This window comes from Xenopus laevis, chromosome 6S, assembly GCF_017654675.1.
Source record: "Xenopus laevis strain J_2021 chromosome 6S, Xenopus_laevis_v10.1, whole genome shotgun sequence".
Taxonomy (NCBI): Eukaryota; Metazoa; Chordata; class Amphibia; order Anura; family Pipidae; genus Xenopus; species Xenopus laevis.
In genome coordinates this window covers 75,171,534-75,196,655 of record NC_054382.1, presented here as the reverse complement: position 1 = coordinate 75,196,655, position 25,122 = coordinate 75,171,534, and the positions used below count along the sequence as shown (strand labels likewise).

At 38.4% G+C, this 25,122-nt stretch overlaps 2 protein-coding genes across 8 annotated transcripts in view; one reads left to right on the top strand and one right to left on the bottom strand.

The window, feature by feature from the left end:
* LOC108720060 (serine/threonine-protein kinase RIO1) overlaps positions 1–9,729 on the bottom strand; it is a 34,568-nt gene extending 24,839 nt beyond the window's left edge. Inside the window, exons 1-3 of one of the 6 annotated variants that reach the window (XM_041567728.1) lie at positions 9,678–9,729; positions 2,092–2,347; positions 444–534 (exon numbers count right to left, since the gene is read on the bottom strand). In XM_041567728.1, coding sequence (XP_041423662.1) covers positions 444–534; positions 2,092–2,295 — 295 coding nt within the window. In that variant the 5' untranslated portion in view covers positions 2,296–2,347; positions 9,678–9,729. Of the gene's footprint in view, positions 1–443; positions 535–2,091; positions 2,364–2,617; positions 2,637–2,745; positions 3,398–9,677 lie in introns of those variants that run through there. The other 5 variants (XM_041567729.1, XM_018269426.2, XM_018269428.2 and 2 more) reach the window with 5 other exon arrangements.
* Positions 8,083–21,541, top strand: rbm22.S (RNA binding motif protein 22 S homeolog). 2 transcript variants are annotated; one of them, XM_041567082.1, is made up of 12 exons: positions 8,083–8,243; positions 11,007–11,060; positions 11,888–11,917; positions 15,423–15,555; positions 16,549–16,649; positions 16,793–16,965; positions 17,065–17,265; positions 17,404–17,568; positions 17,690–17,778; positions 18,863–18,954; positions 20,563–20,688; positions 21,191–21,214. In XM_041567082.1, the coding sequence occupies exons 1-11, from the start codon at positions 8,190–8,192 to the stop codon at positions 20,641–20,643; spliced, it is 1,173 nt and encodes a 390-aa protein (XP_041423016.1). In that variant the 5' UTR covers positions 8,083–8,189; the 3' UTR covers positions 20,644–20,688; positions 21,191–21,214.
* The last annotated feature ends 3,581 nt before the right edge of the window (positions 21,542–25,122 follow it).

Sequence of the window (25,122 nt, the reverse complement as noted above, 5' to 3'; positions counted from 1 at the left end):
TTTTACTACTTAATTTGATTGGAATAGTTAATGGAAGGTCGGGAGATGGGGAAGTCCTCGAACGATCGGATCTTTGCATCTATGGCCAGTTTAAGGCACATGACTTCTTGACAGGATAGAAACAGAATAGGACCGAAGTTGTATTAATAAGCAGATATTAAGCGATTGTCAATAAAGAGGTTTAAAACAAAATACCTTTACTAACTACAATGTATATTAAGATTATATTACAACAGTACTGTGATTTAATGTTTTCTGTAAGATGAAAGAATGATGGCAATATCATCTATTCCAGTAATTACATTGCAGTTGATAGCAGAATCATTTCACACAGTAACTGCATTCTTATACAATTTATTTACAACTAGTTTGAAATATGTACAACAAAAGGCAATTTCTTTAAGGGTATTGGATACCCTTGGATACTTGTTGTTTGAACTCACCCAAATTGATTTTATTTTCATACTTCTGTAAAACTTTGTCCGACACAGTGTAAGTTTTAGAAGAACCGCTCTGTATGTCATTTCTGTTCGCCTAGAACACAACCAAGCATGTGAAAGAACATGAAACATTAATATAGATACAGGAAGAAAAATAAGCACTGAATGCCAAAATTTTTCTCAGTAAATATATTTCTAATGAGGATACTGACATGAAATTTACACTAGATTTTGGTAACAACCTAAGTAATCCACACATATAAATAACAAATAAGTCCATGAATTAAGTTATGTGTAAGAATGACAAATGGAAAAAGTATTGAACACATGTAGAAAAGAATGTCCAAAAAGGCATGGAAAGCCAAGAAACCTGCTGAAAAAGTCTGTATTTAGAAAGCAATCCTGCCCCCTATCAGTGCAAATTAATATCAGTTGGTTTAGTCCTAATTAATGGACTATAAAAAGGTTTCTCATTACCAAGATTTCACACAAGTAGCATCTCATGATGGGTAAAAGCAAAGAGCTCTCTCAAGACGTCTATGCACGCTCACTGCGCAAGACTCCACTGCTGAAGAAAAAGCATATTGAAGCTTGTTTTAAGTTTACTGCACAACATTTGGACAAGCCAATGAAATTCTGGGAGAATATGATCTGGTTAGATGATACCAAAATTAAACTCTTTGGATGTCATTGCACACAACACATTTGGAGGAGAAATGGCACTGTACATCACCTCAAATACACCATACCAACAGTGAAGTTTGGAGGTGTGAACATCATGGTGTGTGGCTGTTTTTCAGAATATAGTACTGTCAGACTTATATTACTTCATATTACTGAAGGAAGTATGAATAGAGAAATGAACTGGGACATTCTTGATAAGAATCTGCTGCCATCTACAAGGATGCTGAATGTGAAAGAGGGTGGACATTGCAGCAAGATAATGATCCCAAACACACAGCCAAGGAAACTCTCGATGGGTTTCAGAAAATTAAAATAAAATAGCTAGAATGGGCCAGTCAATCACCCGACTTGAATCTAATTGAAAATCTATGGAAAGAACTGAAGATAGAAGAGGCCAATGGAACCTTCAATATTTGAAGACAGTTTGTGAGGAAAAATGGGACAAAATCACACAAACAACAAAGTAGTTGTAGTTTCCTACAAAGTATTAAATTGATTTCAGTAAGTGTGTTCAATATTTATTCCCTGTGTCATTCCACTTTATTACACATAATTTATGGATGTATTTGTTTTGAGTTATTTGTATGGGAGATTACTTGAGTTTTTGCCAACATCTGGTGCAAATTTAATGCCAATAGTGTTCCATACTTAGTTTTCCCTGCTGTACAGATGAATGTTTGACTGGTTATGGCTTTGTTCTTTATATGTTTGGACCTGGTATGAACAAATACACAAAAATTCCAACATACAGGACAAAAATAAAGAGTAAAACATTTTTATTCCAATAATATGTACAGAGAAATACCTAGTGTGTTTCCTGCCTACATGACACTTAATATAGGCAGCCTGTGTCTGAATAAAAACACAGGACCCAGAGAAAACATGCTTCCACTTTCAGTGGAACAAATGGAATATATGTAAAAGATTATTTTCCTTTAAATTCCAATCAACAGCAAAAAAAAGATACCTGTGGATTACTGCTCCTTGTAGATGAATAGTGCTTAAAGTTTGTATAAGTACCATCCCAGTACCAATCATCATCCTCATCCTGCTCCTCATCTTCACTGTCCTCTTTAGTAGCTCCTTCCTCCTGCAGTGATGCCTGTTCTTTTCTCATGAGAAAGCTTTCATAACTTTCCATTTCTTCACTGTCTTCCACTGGGGAAGTCATTGGCTTTACCTATGCTCCCCTGTAGAAATTCTTTTGTGCCTCTGCGTTATACCTGGAAAAGTAAATATCTGAAAAATGGTACAAGGAAAAAAAAAGCAGATTTTTCCTTATGTCCCTCTACACACAAGAAAAGTAACTATTACAAGTGTCCCTTCCCCTTGTACACAGCCCTAACTGTACAGCAGAGATTCCACACACCCCATGCAGACTGCTTTCTCTTTTTCACATAGTAGCCTTTATACAGACGCATAGGAACCAGCAATCCACACTTAACTACAATGCCGCATTCTGCCAGTACAGGAGTACCAAACACCGGGCGAACCTGCATGGACTGCAACTCAGCCTTTCCTACTGACAATACTCATTTCTACACAGTGCCATTTCCACATAGCCTTCCAGTTACACACTACTAAATAAACCAACTATCCACTTGCTTGTAGAATAACTCACCCAGTGCCTCCCGAGGAATGTATTGGATCACTAGCTTCCAGTCACATGTGGCTTGCAGATTGTACGTCTGGTGCGTCAAGATCACGTGACCACACAGTAGGAAGCGGCCGCGCTGTATAAAGGAAGTAGCGTTGCATTCACTGTACTACAATGAAACGTCTTGACTTGGGCTGTCAGATGGTTGTATGCTGAGAAGAAGGTGGCAGTTTGTTTTGTATCGTAAATCGGGGGGGGGGGTTTACAAGAAAGTTATCAGAAACACGTATTTGTACCTAATAAAGGAGGCAACGCTATTGGTAAAGTCAGAAGGGACTACCAGATAAGTGTGGAGGAGACGGAGTAAGCACTAAACAGGCAATTTTTAACATGCAGAAACATTGTGGTCCATTTGGTAATACTTAAGGACAAAGCTGCATGTTGTATTTTAAGGGGAAGCACACTCCCTGCTACAACTTTGTAACCATTTGTGAGTGCTATACTGGAGAGTGCTTAGTCTTCTTTGGCTTCATCACATTCAGACCTTGGCACTGGTCCTAGCTTCCAGTGTGAGTGTTAGAGCATGGCGCACGGCCGGAACCAGGGGTAGGCAGTGGCTAGGGCGCAAAGCTGGGGGCCGCCAGGTATGCACCTTCTCTGCCTTTTATCCCCTAGCCCGGTACCCTCTGGCCGGCGTGTACGTCCTTCTACGTGCATGCACGCACGTCCTTTTCACGCACGTGCACGCATATTAGGCGCTCAGGTTGCCTAGGGCACTTGGACCAGCGCTGGCTTGGTGATCAGTGCCAGGGACCTGCAGTGACATGACCAAAAATGTCAGCCACCAAACTTGCTGCACAACTTTGCCTTTAGAAACAGTGGCATAACTAGTTATTACTGGGCCCCGTAGCAAATTTTATTCCAGGCCCCCAAAATGTATAGAAGTTGACCTGTTTTAGCAGTATTTATTAAAATGGTATATTAATTAGATTCATATTGGGCCCCCTGCGGCAGCAGGGTTTGCTTCCTCTGTATTGTAGGATTGTACAAAAGGTAGATCTTGATCTACCAGAGTAGTAGTTGGTGATCAGTAGATCTCAAAACACTGTCAACAAACAGCTTGACTAAAAGTTGCCATACGTAACAATTACGATCTTTCTTGGAAAAGACCTTTCCAAGAAAGATTGTTCATTTCAGTACACACGTGTACAGCTGAATCGTCAGATATACAGGTAGATATACAGGTAGAAACAATAAAATTCTACCTGTGTCTGACAATTCAGCACTAACAATAGCCGATGTTTGGGTGCTTTCAAAGGCACCCAATCAGGTCCGGACTGAGGATTAAAATAGGCCATGCCATTTCAGGTAAACAGAGGCCCAATCAGCCCACAGAGGAAGTTACAGCCTCAACCAGCCCACTAAATACTGACTTTCTATGGCACCTTATAGAAGCCCCTCTGGCATTTGCCAGAACCCACAGATTGCCAGTCCGCACCTGCACTCAATCAAAATTTTCCGTCCAGGCTGATCGACAAGTCGACCGATATACAAGTCTTCTGCCGATATTGATTGGCTCTTTTCCCACCATACACGCACCGAGTATTGTATGAAAATTTGTTTTGTATGATATTATCTGTGCGTCTATGGCCACCTTAACTTACCCTTCTATTTCATTCATTCTTTTAACTTCATCATTTATTATATTTATTCTATTAAGGTTACATAAGAAATATTTTTTTCTTAAAGCAATATACATTGTCTCATGAATCAATATAATGTTCACCTTTGAGATAACTTTTAGTGTGATATTCTGAGACAATTTGCAATTGGCTTTCATTTTTTATTATTGAAGATTTTTAAGTTATTTAGATTTAGATTTAGATATTTAGCAGCTCTTCAATTTGCATCTTAAGCAATCTGGTAACTAGGGTCCAAATTACACTAGCAACCATACATTTATTTGAATAAGTGACTGGAACAGGAATAGGAGAGGGCCTGACTAGAAGGATCAGTAATAAAAAGCAACAATAACAATACATTTGTAGCCTTACAGAGCATTTGTTTTTTTAGAAGGGAGTCAGCGACGCCCATTCAAAAGCTGCAAAGAGTCAGAAGAAAAAATATAAAAAAATAAATAATGAAAATCAAAGTTGCTTAGAATTGGCTGTTCTATAACATAATAAAGTTTAATGGTGAACCACCCCTTTAAGTAATTTTTCCAATGGAACAGAATGCTAACCATGCTATTATCACTAAAGGTAGACCCCGCATTATTAAAGTATGGCATTCCTGGTATAAGGGAACATGGGAATGTCTTCAATATTGTTCAGGAAGTTGAAGGTGGATTGAACAGGGACATGAGCAGTTAAAAAGTTGTATGGGGTGTTTAGATTTTCTTTAACACCATATTTTGCCATATGCATATTACCCCAGAAAGAATATAAAACAATCTGTTTATGTATATAAGCAGTGGCACTTATGATACTGCATATGCAATTTTAGGCAATATCTTGGTGCCCAAAAGCCACCAGGCCAGTGTTGGACTGGGGTATATTTGGCCCACTGGAGACCCTCGCTTCAAGGGCCCACCAAACATTTAAGCTCTCATGCCACTGCAACCCCCCCTTCCCGACTATATGTATACAGACATGCCTGTAAGATTATTGCTGATAGCACTACATTAAACTCAAATGTGCCAGATGGATAGATTGAAAGTCCATTCTACTTTTTTCTATAATTCTCTCTACTTCTGCCACCCTCTATTTCTCATATCTTCACCATCTAGCTTTTGTTCAATAAAAACTTACTCTTTCATTCCCCATTTATTCTGCCCCTTTAGGTACTGTTCTTTCAAGCTTTCCTTCCCATGACCTGTTTTACTTTTCTGGCCACTACTCTCAAAGCAGAGCTCTGTTGCAAAATAGGAGACACTAGTGTATGTGCTGTCTTCTATATGCACTGTGTCACAGACTGCTTACGAAAAGGAGAGAGAGCTAGTCTGGAAACAGTGGTGACATTTAGGCCAGCTTTCCTTGATCTGCCAGTTACACCCATGATTTGCTTAGCATGAACACTTTACCCCCTTTGCATGAGCAGGGCCCAGGAGCATGTGTAGTATAGCAACTTTTCCAATTTACTACAATGCACATGTGCATATTGCATGGAATCTAAAATAATTCAATCAGCTCATAGAAAGAGCCATGGGTCAGAGCTTCCTTTTCATTAGAGTAGTGCCAGCTCAGTGATAAAAGCAAGAGGTTTTATTCACTAAGGGTGCCTAACATACAGACAATTATTGGCGAATGTTTTTCCTTTTTATATTTTTTTTTTTTACAAAATAGTTTATTTGTAACGCTTTATTCAGCTCAATTGTTTTCAGATAGTTCATCAAAATAAAGAATTTGCCATTGCTTTCTATTTGTTACAGTTTTTCTAATACTTAAGTTTAAAGTTTAATTTTCACCTTATTTTGTCTTTCTTAAAGAGGAACTCCACAAAAACATAACTTAAGCTTTTTGAAAAGGAAACATAATTTTTAAGCAACTTTGCAATATACATCAGTTAAAAATATGCAGACTTTTTATAATTTTTAATGGTTTCTGACAGTTCCCTAAGCCTAGCCCCCTGCTCTTCTGCTGATATTTCTGACTACTTCGCTGAGCTGGCTGACTACTATTACTTTGTATCAACAGCCAGCTGTCCTCAGCCTGCATCCTCCAAACCCCACAAATTCCCTGCACATGTGATTCAATAAGGAACTGAACATCGCAATGCATTGTGGGTTATGTAGTTCCTGCATGCTGTCTGTAAGCTGTGGAGAAGTTGTTACAATTTGTAACATCAGTGTTTAGTCCATCGTTTAAGAAGAAAAGAATCTGTATAGCGGAGAATTACTTATATAGGGGGTCTCACTACTGGGAATAAATTAGGTAAAACACACTTTATTTATTCCAAATTTAAAATACACATACATATTAAAAAAAAACTGGACATAGCAGCAATGCGTTTGGTGTAGCATCAATCCATTTGTTTCTGTAAAGTTAAAGATAATAGCACATTTAATTTAGTACCTGGGTACTGTTAGGGATTCAAAAAAAGATTCCCATACAAATAATGCTAGTAGGTGATAAGTATTGTTCAATCAGAAATGTATGCCCAATGCCCCAGTTGCCTTCCGGCATAAGCAAAAATTAAGGGTTTCTGTGTTATGTGAGCCTCTGTATCAAATTTTGGTTTGGAAGCTGGACGTCCCCTTTAATCAGCTCTGGGAAGGGGGGGGGTCACTGACTGTAAACTGTTCTAAATTGATACATTGAGTTCATAAATTTCTTGTCTTTGGCCCTGCTGATTTTCATTAAAAACAGCTGTCATAATTGATACACTTGTTGCTAATATTACATAAATACTGCTGTGAAATGTATCAACTAATTGTATCAACTAAATGTAGCAAATTTTAACAGTTCAGAATCTGCACCTGGATCACTGAGCTGCCAGACTGAAACACCAGAGAGAGGAACATTAATTTTGTAAAAATATTAAAATAAAAAAATGGAAAGTAATTGAAAAATTCCTGGTGAAAAATCTGAAAACAACTGAACTGGAAAAAGTGTTTGGAAAGTGAACAATATATGATAAACAAACTAATCATAACATGGTAACACAGAGTATAGAGAAGATTCACAGAACAGGTACTACATGCCACAGGGACATTTAGGGTTGCCATCTGGCCAGTATTTTACTGGCCTGGCCGGTAAAAATGATGCTTGATGCCAATGTAGGAAAAAACAGCAAGAATATAGGAAGTATTTTTTTTCCAGAAAAGGTGGCAACCCTAGGGACTGTAGATTAATAAAAGTGCATTACTGATTGGTTGCTACTGGTTCCTATGACCAAATTAAAGGATCAGTAACAACAAAAATGAAAAAATTATTATATAATAAATAGATAATTTACTGTTTTGCTGAACCATTAGAACGGTTGTTGCCTCAGATACTGTATTATAGTTTATATAAACAAGCTGCTGTGTCACCATGGGGGCGGCCATTCAAAGCTGAAAATTTAGAAAACACACAGATACACAGAAGATAACTGATAAGCTCTGTATTATAAAATGGGATTTTTCAGAACTTATCTGTGATCTACCGTATATCATGTGTTTGAATGGCTGCCCCCATGGCTACACAGCAGCTTGTTTATATAAACTATAGTAGTCTTTCTGAAGCAAACACACCAGTTTTACCAGTGCAAGACAACACTACATTATATTGGCATTTCCTTGAAATACTTTCATGTTTTGGTGTTACTGTTCCTTTAACAACAACGAGGGGAAATAAGCCCCAAGTCAACAAGCGCTTTAGCGCAGACGCGCAAGCGCATTAGCTGACGTAGACTGCGTAGCCTTCCGGCTCTTTTGCACATGCGTGGTAGGCTTTTCTGTTGGTTTCCGGGCGCTGGTGAGATTCGAAATGGCGACGTCGCTCGGATCAAACACGTACAATCGGCAAAACTGGGAAGACGCGGTGAGTTTCTAGTGTGTGAGAGAGAGGACTGATTGCTGTGTTCAGTTATAGTCAAGGCGCAGTATTTCCGCCGTGTTCAAGAAAGCCGTTTAATAAAGACTCGGATTCGGCGTCCTCTGTAGGCCAGAGACTAGTTAATGGCCACAGGCCTTCCCGTACAGACGCTCGGGATGGAAGTGACTCCTGAGCCGGATGTAGCGTGGCCTTGTGTGCCGGGAAGGATGGGGGGCCCGTGTGTTACATGGGACGTTTGTGAGGACGGGCCTAGTAGTACAGCGTTCTCTTCCTCCCCCTTGTATGTCAGTGGTTATTGCTGATTATGGTCTCCTCCAGACTACAGCGAGTTTCAGAAGTGTGTGTGTGTGTGTTGAACTGCAAGTCTTGAAAACCCTAAGTTTTTTTGTGAGCTCAGTGCAGGTTCAGTGTAAAACGCAAATCTATTTCTAGTTATTGTCAGAGGGAGTGAGATGGACTTCTGGAGCTTGTGCTGTGTAGGGACTGATACAGTGCAGGACTATGTTTAGATGTTTCCTTTAACTCATAGGTTACCACATAAGAGCAGTGCTGCACTGGGGGTTACATGAGAGACATGGACATTGTGCGGCCTACCTCTGCAAGCCTTTTCTCCATTTAATTGGGATACTGACATGTTCAAAGCAGAAAAAGTTTCTCTGTGCTACTGTTAAATTGTAGGTTTCTTTAGTCTTCCAATATTGGGTTTGCTTTGTCCAACATTATTAGCATAAAAATAACAAAAATCCACTGGAGGGCAAATGCAGGTTCAAATCTATGGGGATTTATTTAGAGATGCATGGCACATACATATGTATGTATCTCTAAATAAACCACACAAGATTTGCACTTGCATTTGTCCCCCAGTGGATTTTTGTTACTTTCAGACTGACTCGTTTCTATTCCATAGTCATGTACCAGTATTACCAAAAAGATGTGGCATTAAAAATCTAGCAAGAAGAGTAGTCGGCACATCCATCCTCACTTTTCTTTGGAGATGGTGCACGTTCTACAATGGCCACTTACCATTGGCAAAACTGTAGTAGAAGATTGAACAGCACCACCAACTCTTCAAATGGTTAAAAAGCCTTTATTTATACTTTTGTGGGCATCACCGCAACGTTTCAGGCCATGTGGCCTTTTATCAAGCTTGATAAAAGGCCGCATGGCCTGAAACATTAAAGTGATGCCCACAAAAGCATAAATAAAGGCATTTTAACCATTTGAAGAGATGGTGGTGCTGTTTATTCTTCTACTATTAAAATCTAGCAAGCCAAAGTCTCCCAAAGCCACTCCTAGCTAGGGTTGTTACCCTGCCGGTATTTTACCGGCCTGGCTGGTATTACAAATTTACCGGCAATGTAGCTGCCGGCAATTTGTAATACCCTTTACAAAACCCCTTGCCCTCCAGTAAAAACTTACATTTCCTTTGGCTTCTGCGATGTGGCCCCGGCCCTTTTGCGGTGCTACCCTGTGGCTCCGCCCCTTTTACGGCGCTGACCACTGGCTCCACTCCCTTTTGCATCACGCCCCACCCTTTTTTTATCCGCCCCCACCACTGGCGTTTTTTTTTTTTTTTTAAAAGGTGGCAACCCTACTCCTAGCCAGAATTGTTGCCTGAGCAAAACATGCCCACATGGTTATCTGCATTTGTTTCAGTCACATTGGGCTGGAGGTGGCACAATTATTCCATAGGCTGCAATGCTTTTATTTTTGTTTTTCCTCCCCTATTAATAATTATTATTATTAACATGTATTTATATAGCGCCAACATATTGCGTAGCACTGTAAAGGTAATAAAGGTTATAAAGGTATCAAGCAACCCTACCTAGGGAAGAATCTCACTACCCCCAGTACAGTGTGACAGAGGAAAATGATCACTCAGCTGAGCATTGGGGGACTTTTGGCTTGCTAGATTTTCATGCCACAACTCTATAGTATTACTGACATGTTCCTATGGATTTTCGTTAGAATGTGCCATTATTCCTTTAAACAGTGAAGTTAATTGCAGCTCATTTACCTGCCTACCTTGTACCCAACCTTCATGAGGAGTTGTTTATTTAAAAAAATCTAATATGGATGCGGTACTGTGAAGCCATTTAAAGGAGTACTAAAGCTTGGTGTTGTGTACCAGCCCAAGAAAACCACAGCCCTTTAGCAGTAAAAATCTGTCCCTCCAAAGATGCCCCAGTAGCTTCTTGCCTTCTTTTCTACCAACACACAATATACTATGTAAAATATAATAAATATCACAATAAAAGGCTAATTAGTAAATCATTCCGATTATTGGTACATTGCAGCTCAGAATCAAGCACAATTCACATCAGAATTGAATAGTCCACACTGTAGCATCGGCTTTTATGACAGATTATACCTAATTTTCTGCTAAATGATCTGCAGGGACAACTAAGCTTAGCTTCCCAACAGCTTCCCAAAGCAAAACAGTAGGGAATACTCATAGTTGGTAATTTACGTTTCGTAGAATAAGGTTTTTCATGATGGGTGCTTTTTACCTCTTGTTTCCTGTTATTAGTTGTATTAACATCTAATCTTTGTTTAGTTAGGGTTTTTACACCCCTTCAGTTGTACAGCAATATGGAATATGTTGGCTCTTTATTAATACCAGTTAATTATAATTATGGTACAATATTTTTTAGTTCTTGCACAGGAAAGTATACCGTCTACTGCAACAAGTCAATTACTTTTTATGGGGTTCAATATTGCTGTATTAGCAATTCTTTTGTTTTCCAGGACTTTCCCATTCTGTGTCAGACATGTCTTGGCGAAAATCCATACATCAGGATGGTAAGTTTTATAATGGAGTAATAATTTTTGAATTAGTTAAACAAAGGCTGGTATTTTTTTTTAAATACCCAAAGGTGCTAGGGTAGATAACTCGCATCGAGGTGCTGTGCAGACCAGTCTGGAGAGAACCACAGCGCTCCAATTTCTGGAATTTTCTAACTGATTTCTTTCTGAGTAGCTTTAAAACTTTTGCATTGCCGTGCAATTTAATCTTGTATCAGAAAATGTAATTTTGTTTTTGACCTAAAAACAACTGCTACAATAGTGATTTTGAATCACCAATATGGCAATGACATTTTTCATCATTTGTTTTAATTTTTGGTCTTTACACGAACACATAAAATCACTGCATCATGGGGAGCGCTGTGAAGTTCAACAAGTCACTAGAAAGTTGTTGTCCTATTCTTTGCAGCTTTTGCTTGCTACATAGGCCAGAAACTGCCTCTTTGTTGTTACAAATATAATTTTTATTGTTTGGTCAGCTGGGCATACACAAAGATCTGCTCTTGTTGCTGGGGTTGCCATATTAATGTGAACTTTTGCCCAGTCTGGCCACCCACCAGTTGGCCAAATCAGGCTATTTAATCTCCTGAGCCAATGAATGGACCATAACTGATCATGTGGACCTTTGCTGACCTGGTAGAAGAGGAAGGTGCCATGGACTGTTGCAATTTTCAGACCTGCTCAATAGTTCTCTTTTTATCAGATACTGTATCTTTTGGGCAGCTCCCACACTCTGTAGATCGCTGTCTGATCATTTTAGCATATAATTAATTCTATTTATTTATTTTTAACTTCCTTGGAATAACAGTATGCATTTCTTTCAGACCAAAGAAAAATATGGAAAGGAGTGCAAGGTGAGCAAACTTTATTGTTGTGTGCTTAAAAGTTTTAAATGTTTACTTACATGGTAATGAATTGGTTTGCTTACTATTTTTCAGCATCACTGGGTACAATTTTATATGCACAGAAGTACAGTGATTTGGAGCAAGGCAACATTTATTTGCTGTTGTCAATAGCCAATCACAGACCTTATTTGGCACTTTTTTATGCTTGTGTTGCTCCCCAACTCTTTTTAGAATTAAATGTGGCACACAAGTAAAAATGGTTGGCGACCCCTTTTCAAGAAATTAATCAGTATAAAAATTGGGTAAATAGATAGGCTGTGCAAAATAAAAAAATGCTTCTAATATAGTTAGTTAGGCAAAAATCTAATCTATAAAGGCTGTAGTGACTGGATGTGTAACAGAACAAAACACTACTTCCTGCTTTGGAGGAAAAGCAGGAAGTTGGAATCTGGTCATTATATTAGACATCCAGTCACTCCAGCCTTTATAGATTACATGTTTGCCTAACTATATTAGAAGCATTTTGTATTTTGCACAGCCTATCCATTCATCCAGTTTTTATTTGTACACTGAACTGTTAAAGCATGTCTGTTTTCAACATCTTAGAGGGATATTGTCATGGGAAAACATGTTTTTTTTTTTTTAAATGCATCAGTTAATAGTGCAGCTCCAGCAGAATTCTGCACTGAAATCCATTTTGCAAAAGAGCAAAGAGATTTGTTTATATTTAATTTTGAAATCTGACATGGGCTAGACATATTGTCAATTTCCCAGCTGCCTCCAGTCATGTAACTTGTGCTCTGATAAACTTCAATCACTCTTTACTGCTGTACTGCAAGTTGGAGTGATCTCCCCCCCCCCCAGCAGCCTAACAAAAGAACAATGGGAAAGTAATGAGATAGCAGCTCCCTAACACAAGATAACAGCTCCATGGAAGATCTAAGAACAGCACTTAAAGGAAAACTATACCCCCCAAACAATGTAGGTCTCTATTAAAAGATACTGAGTAAAACCGCTCATGTGTAAAACCCTGCTTCATGTAAATGAACCATTATCATAATAATATACTTTTTTAGTAGTATATGCCATTGGGTAATGATAAATAGAAAATTGCCATTTTAAAAAATAAGGGCCGCCCCCTGAGATCGTAAGATTCACTGTGCACACATACAAACCACATGTAAGGTCACATGAGCCAATTAACAGACAGAGTTCTGCCTTTTGCTTCCTCACTTCTTCCTGTTACAGTTAGTGTTGTAGTATTTCTGGTCAGGTGATCTCTGAGGCAGCACAGATAGAGTCACGAAATGGTGGTTCAAGGCAAGAGATGTAAAAGGGCAATATTTATGTAAATATATATTCCAGTTTGGTAAGATTCTTTAATATGTCATTCAATTTGATATAAACTATCTGTTGCTTAAGTATTCATTTTGGGGGTATAGTTTTCCTTTAAAGGAGAAGGAAAGCTACGGAGGCATTGTATTGCCAATAGATTAGCTGCAATAGTGCAAGCTAGAATGCTATATTTATTCTGTAGAATGTTTTACTATACCTGTGTAAAAAGCTCTAGAAACTCTGTTTGTTTAGGATAGGAGCTGCAGTATTAACATGGTGTGACATCACTTCCTGCCTGTGTCTTTCCCTGCTCTGGGCTCAGATTACAGTAGAGAAGGGAGGGGGGCGGGGGAAGAGGAGCAAACTGAGCATGCTTTTGCCCAGGGCAATGAGGTTTAAGCTGAAGGCAGGAAGTCTGATACAGAAGCCCATGTTTACACAATAGAAGGAAAGAAATGCAGTGTTTCTTTTGACAGGGGACTCAGAGCAACATTACTTTGGGGGTTTACTGGTATATTTAGATGGACCTTTCTGATAAGGCTTACTTAGTTTTAACCTTTCCTTCTCCTTTAATAGTAAAAACCCATGTCCCACTGCCAGAAAGTAATTCCATCCTAAAGTGCAGGCACCCGTCACATGACTGTGGCAGCTGGGAAACTGATAAAATGTCTAGCTGTCCCATGTCAGATTTCAAAATTGAATATAAAAAAAACCTGTTTGCTCTTTTGAGAAATGGCTTTCAGTGCAGAATTCTGCTGGAGCAGCACTATTAACTGATTCGTTTTGGAAAAAAACATGTTTTTTCCATGACGGTATCCCTTTAACTTTAAACATACATTTCTTCCTATTCTTCTGTGCAGTCTTGTTTAGACTTTTTTCTGTCATTCTCCTAGGCCTGTTTAGGTTCCTTTTGTGCTAATTCCCAGTTTTTTTCTTACTTATCTCCTCCTCCTTCCTATTTTGGAGTGAGTTGGTAACAAATTGCAAGTACCAAGACTTATACTTCTCTGCTATAACATTGTTAAAGGGATACTGTCATCGGAAAACATGTTTTTTTTTCAAAACGCATAAGTTAATAGTGCTACTTCAGCAGAATTTTGCACTGAAATCCATTCCTCAAAAGTGCAAACAGATTTTTTTATATTTAATTTTGAAATCTGACATGGGACTAGACATTTTGTCAATTTCCCAGCTGCCCCCAGTCATGTGACTTGTACCTGCACTTTAGGAGAGAAATGCTTTCTGGCAGGCTGCTGTTTTTCCTTCTCAATGTAACTGTGTCTCAGTGGGACATGGGTTTATACTATTGAGGGTAAGGACACACTGGACGATTTGTCGCCAACGTTTTAAAAAAAGTAAATCGCGGCGACAAGACGATCGTCTTTTTTGAACAGACGATTCACAGCGACTATTGGCACAGAGCGATTTGTATCCCATTACTCTGTGCGGTACATGCTCCACCCAAACCGGAAACGGTTTGTGCTTCCCGCTGTAACCTGGCGTCTTTACGTGCTTGCGTTCTTGCGTCATTGCGTTCGCATTGTAATTTGAATACAATTGCTGCTACTTATCTGTATGTGTGTGCGTGTCTAGGAGATTTCAGTGCTTTTCTAAGTACATGCTATTTCTGATAAATCGCTCGGAAAAGGGTCTCAGCTACAGGTGATTCACAAACATGCTGTGGGCACAGGAGCTGGCGTCTTTCATTTGGTTTTGTTCAGAGACAAAACGAGCGATATGTCGCCGCGATTTGCTTTTTAAAAACGTTGGCGACAAATCGTTCAGTGTGTCCCTACCCTGAGTGTTGTTCTTAGATCTTACCAGGCAGCTGTTATCTTGTGTTAGGGAGCTGCTATCTGGTTACCTTCCCATTGTTCTTTTGTTTGGCTGCTGGGGGAAAAAGGGAGGGGGTGATATCACTCCAACTTGCAGTACAGCAGTAAAGAGTGATTGAAGTTTATCAGAGCACAAGTCACATGACTTGGGGCAGCTGGGAAATTGACAAATTGTCTAGCCCCATGTCAGATTTAAAAATTGAATATAAAAAAATCTGTTTGCTCTTTTGAGAAACGGATTTCAGCGCAGAATTCTGCTGGAGCTGCACTATTGACTGATTCATTTTGAATTTTTTTTTTCCCATGACAGTATCCCTTTAAACATTTAACACATTTTCTTTCAGATTTGTGCTCGTCCATTCACTGTTTTTCGCTGGTGTCCTGGTGTTCGAATGCGCTTTAAGAAGACAGAAGTGTGCCAAACATGCAGCAAGTTGAAAAATGTCTGTCAGACCTGCTTGCTTGACCTTGAATATGGTGGGTTTTTGTACTGTATTTACTTTTTTTACTATGGTCTGGCAAATGTTAAAACGTTTAAACCGTTGACTATTCGCAATGTTGAAGTCACACTACAGATTGCTCTTCTGTGATGTAACAAAATGTTGTGCTAAGCTGTATTTATGTAAATGCTTTCTTTCCTAAAGCATATTGTTTTATGTTCTGTCGATTTTAGGTTTTAATTGCTGTGTTTTATTTCTAGTACAGAGGTGGGATCTGTTTGTGTTTTCTACATTATTCCCTTTTTCTTTAAAGGGGTGCTTCACCTTTAAGTCAACTTTTAGTATGTTATAGAATGTCTAATTCTACGCACCTTTTCTTTTTATCATTTTTGAATTATTTCCAGCTTTCAAATGGGGGTCACTGACCCCAGCTAAAATCAAATGCTCTGTAAGGCTACAAATGTATTGTTATTGCCAATTTTTATTACTTATCTTTCTATTCAGCCCCTCTCCTATTCATATTCTATTCTTTTTTTCACATTAATTAATGCATGTTTGCTAGGGTAATTTGGACCCTAACAACCAGTTTGCTGAAAATGCTTAAACTGCTGAATAAAAAGCTAAATAACTCCACAAATAATGAAAAATAAAAACCAATTGCAAATTGTCTCATATCATTCTCTGTTCTACTAAAAGTTAATGTAAAGGTGAACAACCCCTTTAACTTATATTTTTGTAAAACAAAATGTATTATTGCCACTTTTTATTACTTATCTTTCTATTCAGCCCCTCTCCTATTCGTATTCTATTCTTTTTTTTTTCACATTAATGCATGGTTGCTAGGGTAATTTGGACCCTAACAACCAGTTTGCTGAAAATGCTTAAACTGCTGAATAAAAAGCTAAATAACTCCACAAATAATGAAAAATAAAAACCAATTGCAAATTGTCTCATATCACTCTCTGTTCTACTAAAAGTTAATGTAAAGGTGAACAACCCCTTTAACTTATATTTTTGTGCCTTAACGTAGGACTGCCAATTCAAGTACGAGATACTGGGGTATCCCTAAAAGATGAGATGCCTAGATCTGATGTGAATAAAGAATATTACACTCAGAACATGGAAAGAGAGGTATGTTAAACATTTTATTTGCACTGACAGTATTCCATGGAATGCTGATGTTTGATTTTCTTTTTAATGTAAATGAGAATATCAGTGTGTATTAGTGCTTATTTGAAAGGTTGCATCTAAGTAAACCTTTCTATTTCTTACAGATTGCAAACTCTGATGGGACAAGACCTGTTGGAGCTCTGGGCAAAGCTACATCTAGCAGTGACATGCTGCTAAAACTTGCTCGCACCACCCCTTACTACAAACGCAACCGACCACATATCTGTTCTTTCTGGGTGAAAGGAGAGTGTAAAAGAGGAGAGGAATGTCCATACAGGTACTGGGCATAATCAGACATAGCCTTATTACTAGTAAAGTAGTTCTTATGGTAGTTTTCACTGGCGATTTTACTTATATATATTTTTTTTAACTTTAGACATGAGAAACCCACTGATCCTGATGATCCCCTCGCAGACCAGAATATTAAAGACCGTTTCTATGGTATTAATGACCCTGTCGCAGACAAATTATTGAAAAGGGCCTCCACAATGCCTCGTCTGGATCCACCAGAGGACAAGAGCATCACAACTCTTTATGTTGGGGGTTTGGGAGACACCATCAGTGAATCAGAACTCCGGTAAATTGCTTCTTTTTTGATTCATAATAAAATAAAGCTGGCTCCATATGATCATTTTACATTCTAGATTAGCTGTTGCACGCTGTGTAATGTCGCTCTATAACCACAACAATCTAAAATCCCTTTTCATTCCCATAGGAATCATTTCTACCAGTTTGGTGAAATAAGAACAATTACTGTAGTTCAAAGGCAGCAATGCGCATTTATTCAGTTTGCCACTAGACAGTCAGCAGAGACGGCAGCAGAGAAATCCTTTAACAAGTTAATTGTGAATGGACGTCGACTCAATGTGAAGTGGGGAAGGTAAGCATCAAAGCATGCTGTATTCATTTGAGCATCTAGCTGTGCAAATCTGCTTTCTGGGTATATTTTATAGCCAAAGCTGCTTCTATTTATTTTCATCAACATTTACATTTGTTTTCAGGTCTCAGGCAGCCCGAGGCAAAGAGAGGGAACATGATGGGTCCGGTGATCCTGGAATGAAATTTGAGCCTGTTCCTGGACTTCCTGGAGGTTTGTTTCTTAAACAAGTGATTTGTTTGAAGGGCCAGAAACACCAAAAATGGTAGCACTTAAACATTGTACTGTCACCCTGGACTGGTAAAAATAGGTTTTGTTTTTGTTTTTTAAACAAAAATAATTAAATTACATGAATGTGACCTAAAACATCATCTAATTTTCAAACAAGTCCTAAAAGTAGTTGAAGAAAACCTAGTTAAACCGATAAAACAAAAGTTATTATATTTGGTCATGTATTTTTGTTGCAAAGAAAAACTAAGGTATCTGCATATGGCAAAAATTCAGTCCTCCATGGTCATGGATGTTGGTAGGTTTCCTCACATGAACCCCTCTTTTAGTTCACAACATTACAATTGGGTTAAGGTCAGGACTTTGACTTGGCCATTCCAGAGCATTCACTTTTATCTTCTTTACAGGGGATCGATCGCGAAAGTGAAAAAGTAATATTCGCTTCAGCATACTGAAATAAGAAACTTTCTAAATATAATCAATTAGAAATTCTGTAGCTTTTCTGAAATAAAGTTTATCTTCACTATTCCTTTCTCAGCATCTGTTTCTTCTCATTCTGTCTTCATTCAGAAGTTGGGTGTCAGATGAATGAAGTATATCTTAGGGGGGGGCTTCTTTTGCCTAGAAGATGCATTTGAGCTCACTCTATAAAAATCTCCAGTAATCCTGTCTTTCTACATGCAGAATTTTGTTAGATTGTGTTTGTACTCGAATCAGTTATGAGTGAACTCTGATACATCTGCTAGGAAAGGGAGCCCCCTATAAGATATATTGGATCATTTATCCAAAACTGCTGCATGAAGACAAAATGAAGAGAAACAGATGCTGAGAGAGGAATAGTGAAGATAAACTTGATTATTCCAGAAACAATGCAGAATTGTTAATTGATTGTATTTAGAAAGTTTCTTACTTCAGTATGAGGAAGTTTAAATTTTCATTTACCCTTTAATCATTGCTTGGTAGAACCACTTGTGTGTTTAGGATTGCTGCATGACCCACTGTCTCTTGAGATTCAGTTCACTGAAAGATGTCTTGATATTTTCCTTTAGAATTTTCTGGTATATTTCAGAATTCATTGTTCCATCAATGATGGCAAGCTCTCCAGGCCCAGATGCAGCAAAACAGGCCCAAACAAGAATACTCCCACCACCATGGGATAAGGTATCTTATAATGGAATGCAGTGTTTTTCTTCCTCCAAATGTAACTCTCCTCATTTAAGCCTAATAGTTCTATTTTGGCTTCATCTGTCCACAAAACGTTCTTCCAGTATCCTGGTTTGTCCACATGGTCTATAGCAGACTGTAGGCGGCAGCAAAGTATTTGGCGGAGAGCGGTGGCTATCTCCTATCTACCCTGCCATACACGATTGCTGTTCAGTGTTCTCATGATGGTGGACACCTGAACATCAACATTCAACTTTTGTGAGACAGGCCTTCAGTTGCTTAGAAGTTACCCTAGGTTCTTTTGTAACCTCTCAGACGATTAGTCACTTTGCAGTTGGAGTTAGTCTTGAATTTCCTCCATTTGTACACAATCTGTCTGACTTCAGCGGTGGAGTCCAAACTCTTTAGAGATAATCTTGTAATTTTTCCATGGGCATCAACAACTCTTTTTCAGAGGTCATCAGACACCTCCTTTGTTCAAGCCATGATACACATCCACAAATATGTTGTAAGTCTTATTAGGCTTTGCTGGATTCCCATTCTTGAAATAAAATATGGTCTCTCACTCGTGTTGTTCCATTAACTGAAAATACTCTGGTTTCACTATTAAATTATATGATAATCCTAAGGATTCACTCTACTAGGTTTTCTTCATCTACTTTTAGGACTGTGATGATGATTTAGGTCACTTTCATATAAAAATATAGAGAACTTTAAAGGGTTCACAGACTTTAAGGAAACAAGGGGCAAAGAGAACCGTGCACATAGCTTGCAGTTAAGAAATTTTTTTACTTCCTTCTTTGACCAAAAATCACATGCTTTTTTTTTTTTTTTGGATTTGATTTGGCCAGGCACTTGGGTTCTGCTGAAAGGCAGAATCTTAGCCGAATTCTCATGAACAGTCTTGAACTATGGTTTCTTAGCCAAAAAAAAGTCTCTGGTAAGCGATTTAGGGCCGAAGAGCAACTATGTCTGCATTTCCCTTTCAAGACGATGTGGGGAGGAGAGCAGAAGACTTTAATAGTGTGAGATGTGAGCAAAATGCTAGCTACTTCCTCCCCCCCCCCCCCCATTTTGTGTTGGTGTGAATAGCTGATATATGCCTGTCACTAGCAGTACCCAGGGCATAACTGTTATTCACAATGGGATGGAGGGTTATTTTTAGCATTTTCTTCTATTCTGTTGAGAAATTGTTTTGGGGACAAGATGCTACAAATACTCCTGTTTTAGTCCACTTAGAATACAATGATTTTAATACTCAATGCACTATTATACTTAACACACTGTTGTGTGTTAAAAACCTTTAAAAAAAGAATAAAGTTGTTGTTCTTTTGAGTTTGAGGACAAACTCAACTCATTCCTAAATATAAATAAAGTATCTTTACTTAGGTAGGAGCTGAGTTATGCTTCACGCTGTACCAACACCAAGGCAGTATCGCTAATACAGTGTTCTAAAGAACAATGGCACTGCAAATACCTAAATGTAACACTGGCACTTTGACTGAAATATATATCTTGTGATTTATTTAACAGTATCTTTCTACACTTTTTAATGATAATTCAAAAGCAAATGTGTTTTACTTAACATTGCTGCTGTGTCTTTAGCCCTGCCACCCCCACCAACAGAAGAAGAATCTTCAGCCAACTACTTTAACCTGCCTCCTAATGGGTCAGCAGCTCTCGTGAACATTTCCCTCCCACCTCCACCTGGCTTAAGTGGGCCACCTCCAGGTAATTGTTTTTTATATACCTCCCTATAGAGGCACGTTTCACTTTGCACAATTCACATTCATTCAATAGAAGCAAAATACTGTGTTCTTAGTAGTCTTTTTGAGTTCTGATTTGTACCTTTTATCTACTAAATTAGCTCTCTTGCTCTAGTAACCATGTATTTATATATAGAAAATTTTATAATTGCCTTTCAAATAATTTTCAAATAGTTGCTATATGGTATTTTAAGAAGATCTTTTTTGATTGATGTGCCAGTTTTGTTGGCCCACATTAAAGTAAGCCAAGTAGTTTGATGTGCAGCAAGCAGTTCAGTGTGTGTGTGTATTTTTTAAAAAAAATCTTTTTGAAAAGAAAAAAGCATTTATTTGATCATATGGTAGTCATTTTAACCTCTAAATAGTTTGTAGATCTGAAAGATATTTTGTTTTTTTTAATATAAAATTTGTGACTGGTTCTGTGGTTATGTCCAACTGATCTTTTGTTTTTTCTTTTGTTTTTTAAGGATTTGGCCCACACATGTTCCCACCTATGGCACCTCCTCCATTCCTTCGTGCTCCTGGGCATATCCACTATCCATCTCAAGACCCTCAACGGATGGGAGCACATGCAGGAAAACCTAGTAGTGGTTAATCTTTTGATGCTAATGAAACTGTATGATGGCTAATGTGACCTGTGTGGTCATGCATTTAATGTTTAGAAAAATAATGGGTATTCAGAGCACCATTTGTATGAATGTACCACTGATTCTTCTGGTACAAATAAAATACTGACCTGCCAAGGTGGAACAACCTTTTAAAGTTTAAAGGAGACAAGAACCAAGACTGTCCTAAGAGAAATAAAATTTTTACCTTCTTGACTGTTTAAATGTCTTTTTCATTCAATAAAACAATTCCATATTTGTATTTTAAAAAAAGAATTCAGCCAAATGAATCCAGTTGGTTACTATACTTGGCTGTTTTCGAAACACTCTGTTTTGCAGTAGTAGTTTTGTGTCCATCTTTGAATTAAGTTTATCCAGTGCCATACAGTATATACTTTTACCTGTTACATTAAATTGACATTGAAACTTTAAAAAATAACTGCATCCTAATTTTCACACAAATGTAAAAGCAGACTAATGCAGTAATAATATGAAAGCTAAAATTGGCTTAAAGGAGAAGGAAAGGCGCTCTTTACTTGGGGGGTGGCAAACGTTAACCCCCTAGTGATTGTATATACTTCTCACAACCCGGGCCAACAAACTGCTCCTCTATATCACCTGTTTGATGCTTTTTATATATATATTTATTATGTTAAGGTTACAAATAGTTGTTTGTTAAATATAGCAATATACATTTTCCCATAAATCAGTATTTAAGTAATTTTCCATGAAATTAAATGCTAACAATATTTTATGGATATAGATCATAATGGGACAACATCACTAAAAGTAGACCTCACATTAGTTTTTTTTTTTTTTTTTCTCCAAATGTTTTCATTTCCTTTGTAAACTCCTATGTTGGGAACTCACCTTTCTGTTTTTCTTTGTAGCACATTATGGAGTTTTTTGTTGAGAGTATAAAGACTTATTGGAGCAAGGAATGTTTTGGTGTGTCCCTACATTTTTTCTGTGTTGTTGATACTGCCAGGGTCATCTTGTGTGGAGAATGGCTGGGTTTGTGCATTTGTGGAAGGTATGTTGCACCAGAAGTTACACACACACTTCTATTTCTTTATAGATAATTAGTGGACTTTCTGTATTTTCTGTTGTCTTTAGTCACCATTCTACTCAAATTTGGAGTCTTCGGACACTAGAGCTATGACTAAAGGGCAAGAAAAGAGAAATAGCAATTGGTTATATGTGGCAACCTCCCACCCCCTAGTCTCTGTTGTTGCCAGTATTTCTGTAGCTTGTAATTATTCCATACCGGAGTCCTGATGTGCCTGTACCTTGATAAGCCGCCATTTATGCAGCTTGAGTAAAGAAAAGGCTTGCAGTTGTGGATAGTTTACTGTCGCCCCTAATATGCTGCCACCCTAGGCCCGGGCCTTTGTGGCCTCGCCACAAATCCAGGCCTGTGGAGAGCAATATACTTACATGATTTGTAATTGGTCTTTCTTTTCTATGCTTTTTAATTATCTACATTTTGTTTTACTACTGCAGGCTAGAAAGAGCAAAAAAAGAGACTAATAATTCAAAGATTATAGAAATTGGATAATAGCAGAAATTGCTTATAATACAATATGTCCATCTACAACGCTACAACATACTAAACGTGTTAAAGTAGACTCTCCCTTCAATGGCATACTAAAAACCTCCTTCAGCCATTACATAATAATAAAAGTGGTATAAAGTCACTACAGCAGTACATGAGCACAGAGACCGTGAGGCAGATTTACTAAGGCGAGAAGTGGCTGACGCTAGCGGCAATTCGCTAGCACGAGCACCCGCAGGGGCATTGCCAATTTACCGACAGGCGCCAATTCGCTAGCGAAATAGACCGACGTTATCGGTCACTATCACTCTTATTGCCAGGCGACTTCGCTCTGGCGAATGGACGTTACTCCGCAAATTCGCTAAAATTCGGATTTTACTGAACGTTCCCTCTTTCCCAGAGTTGCCTTCGCCACCTCAGACCAGGTGCAGTGCTATAAAGCAGCTAGATCTTCCTCAATCTTCTGTCACTTACATCATATCTTGTAAGCTGAAAATGCATCAAAGTCCTGACTTTTGACTTGAACGTTTTTTGGCTGACAAACTTTTAATGGGTAACCGGTTTTCTGCAGACATTTCATAACATATGGAACATTCATTTTACAGTGGGCTCATATTTAGGGCATTATATTAACTCAAGCATTTGCACCAACATCTATAATAAAGTCCTCCATACAACTTTAAATTACCCGCCGTATGCAAATTGACCTAAGCGCAAGATTGTGAGTGAGCGAGTTTTCACTAGGCACAAACTAATCGCATCTTTGCTATGAAATGCTTGCACTGCCGAAATAATGCTAGCGAAAGGTCGCCAGCGTTCAACGCCCAGGGCGCAGCTTTACATATTAGTGAATTAGCATAGTGGTAGCAAATTTGCCCCTGGCGAAGTGGTGAGATGTGTGTGAAGCGGTCGCAGGTGACAATTCACCCTTTAGTAAATCTGCCCCCTGTGTCATTATTCAGAGGAAAGCATGATGAGTTGGGCCTCCTGCCTTATTCATTTCAGAATGTATATTTTCTGAAAATATGAGGTTTTCTTGGGATGACTTACTTATTTGCCACACATAAATCAGGCAGTTTATTTTTTTTTGGTACAAATCTATGCCATGAAATGTGTATGCACTAACTACATTTTGAGGTCTCTATGCCAGATACTTTGGTAAACCTATGTACAATGGGCATCAAACTGTTTGGAGGACTCCTAGCAATCATAGTTAGGGTGCTTTTTCTTCCTAATGATACATGGGTATGCTGGAAATTTGAAGCTTTGAGGTAATTTTCAGGTATTCCGCCAATTTCGGGAAAGCCTGATGACTCGGTAGTTTGGAGCAGAAAGGCATGGGTACACATGATTATCTGGCCCTTTATTTTAAACCTGTCCAATTGACTGCTTGGATGATTTTTACAGAACGATACGATCATTTGAACCCCATCAATGTAAAGTTGGCCATAGATGCTACAATAACAATCTTTCCTGCAAAAAGATTGTTTGTTTCCAATACAGCTGTGTATAGCTGAATCATCAGATTTACAGGCAGAAACAATAGAATTCTATTGTATCTGACAATTCAGTAGTCCAGCAGGCCGATTTTCTGGCGCCATTCAAAAGTTTCCGACATGCCCGATGGATGAGCTGACCAATATCCTTGTCATCCGCCAATATCGGTCGGCTTGTCTCCTGCCATACACGCACCGAATATTGTACAAAAAAAAATCTGTGCGTCTATGGCCACCTTAAGTGTACAATTTTATCAGATAATGCTAAAATCTGTTGTTTCACATGACAAAATCTGGTCACCTATAGCACATGAACTAACATCACTTTTAATAAAGCACAAAAGCATACTGATCCACAAGCTGATAAGACTGGAAAATAATAAACTGGGCTATAAAATGTTTCCATTGTCGCCCCCGTACCATTGGGACCCACTTGCCCGTAGTGTGATCTCTTCACAACAGAACCCTGTGTGGCAGAGTTGCCAGGTCTAATTTTCAAAACCAGCCAAAGTCAGCTACAAAACCAGCCCAAAACTAGCCAAGCGGCCCTTCAAAATAGCACAATATGTGCAGTAAAAAAAGTCTAAAAAATAAATATAAGTATGCCTTTTTCAAATTTTTCCATGAAGCAAAATGGGACAGATTTGCTCGTCACAGGGGGTATAGGAGCCCCATAAGGCCCTAATACATATGTAATTTCAATAAATATTGCAGAAAATGTAAAGTTTGGTGATACCTTTTAT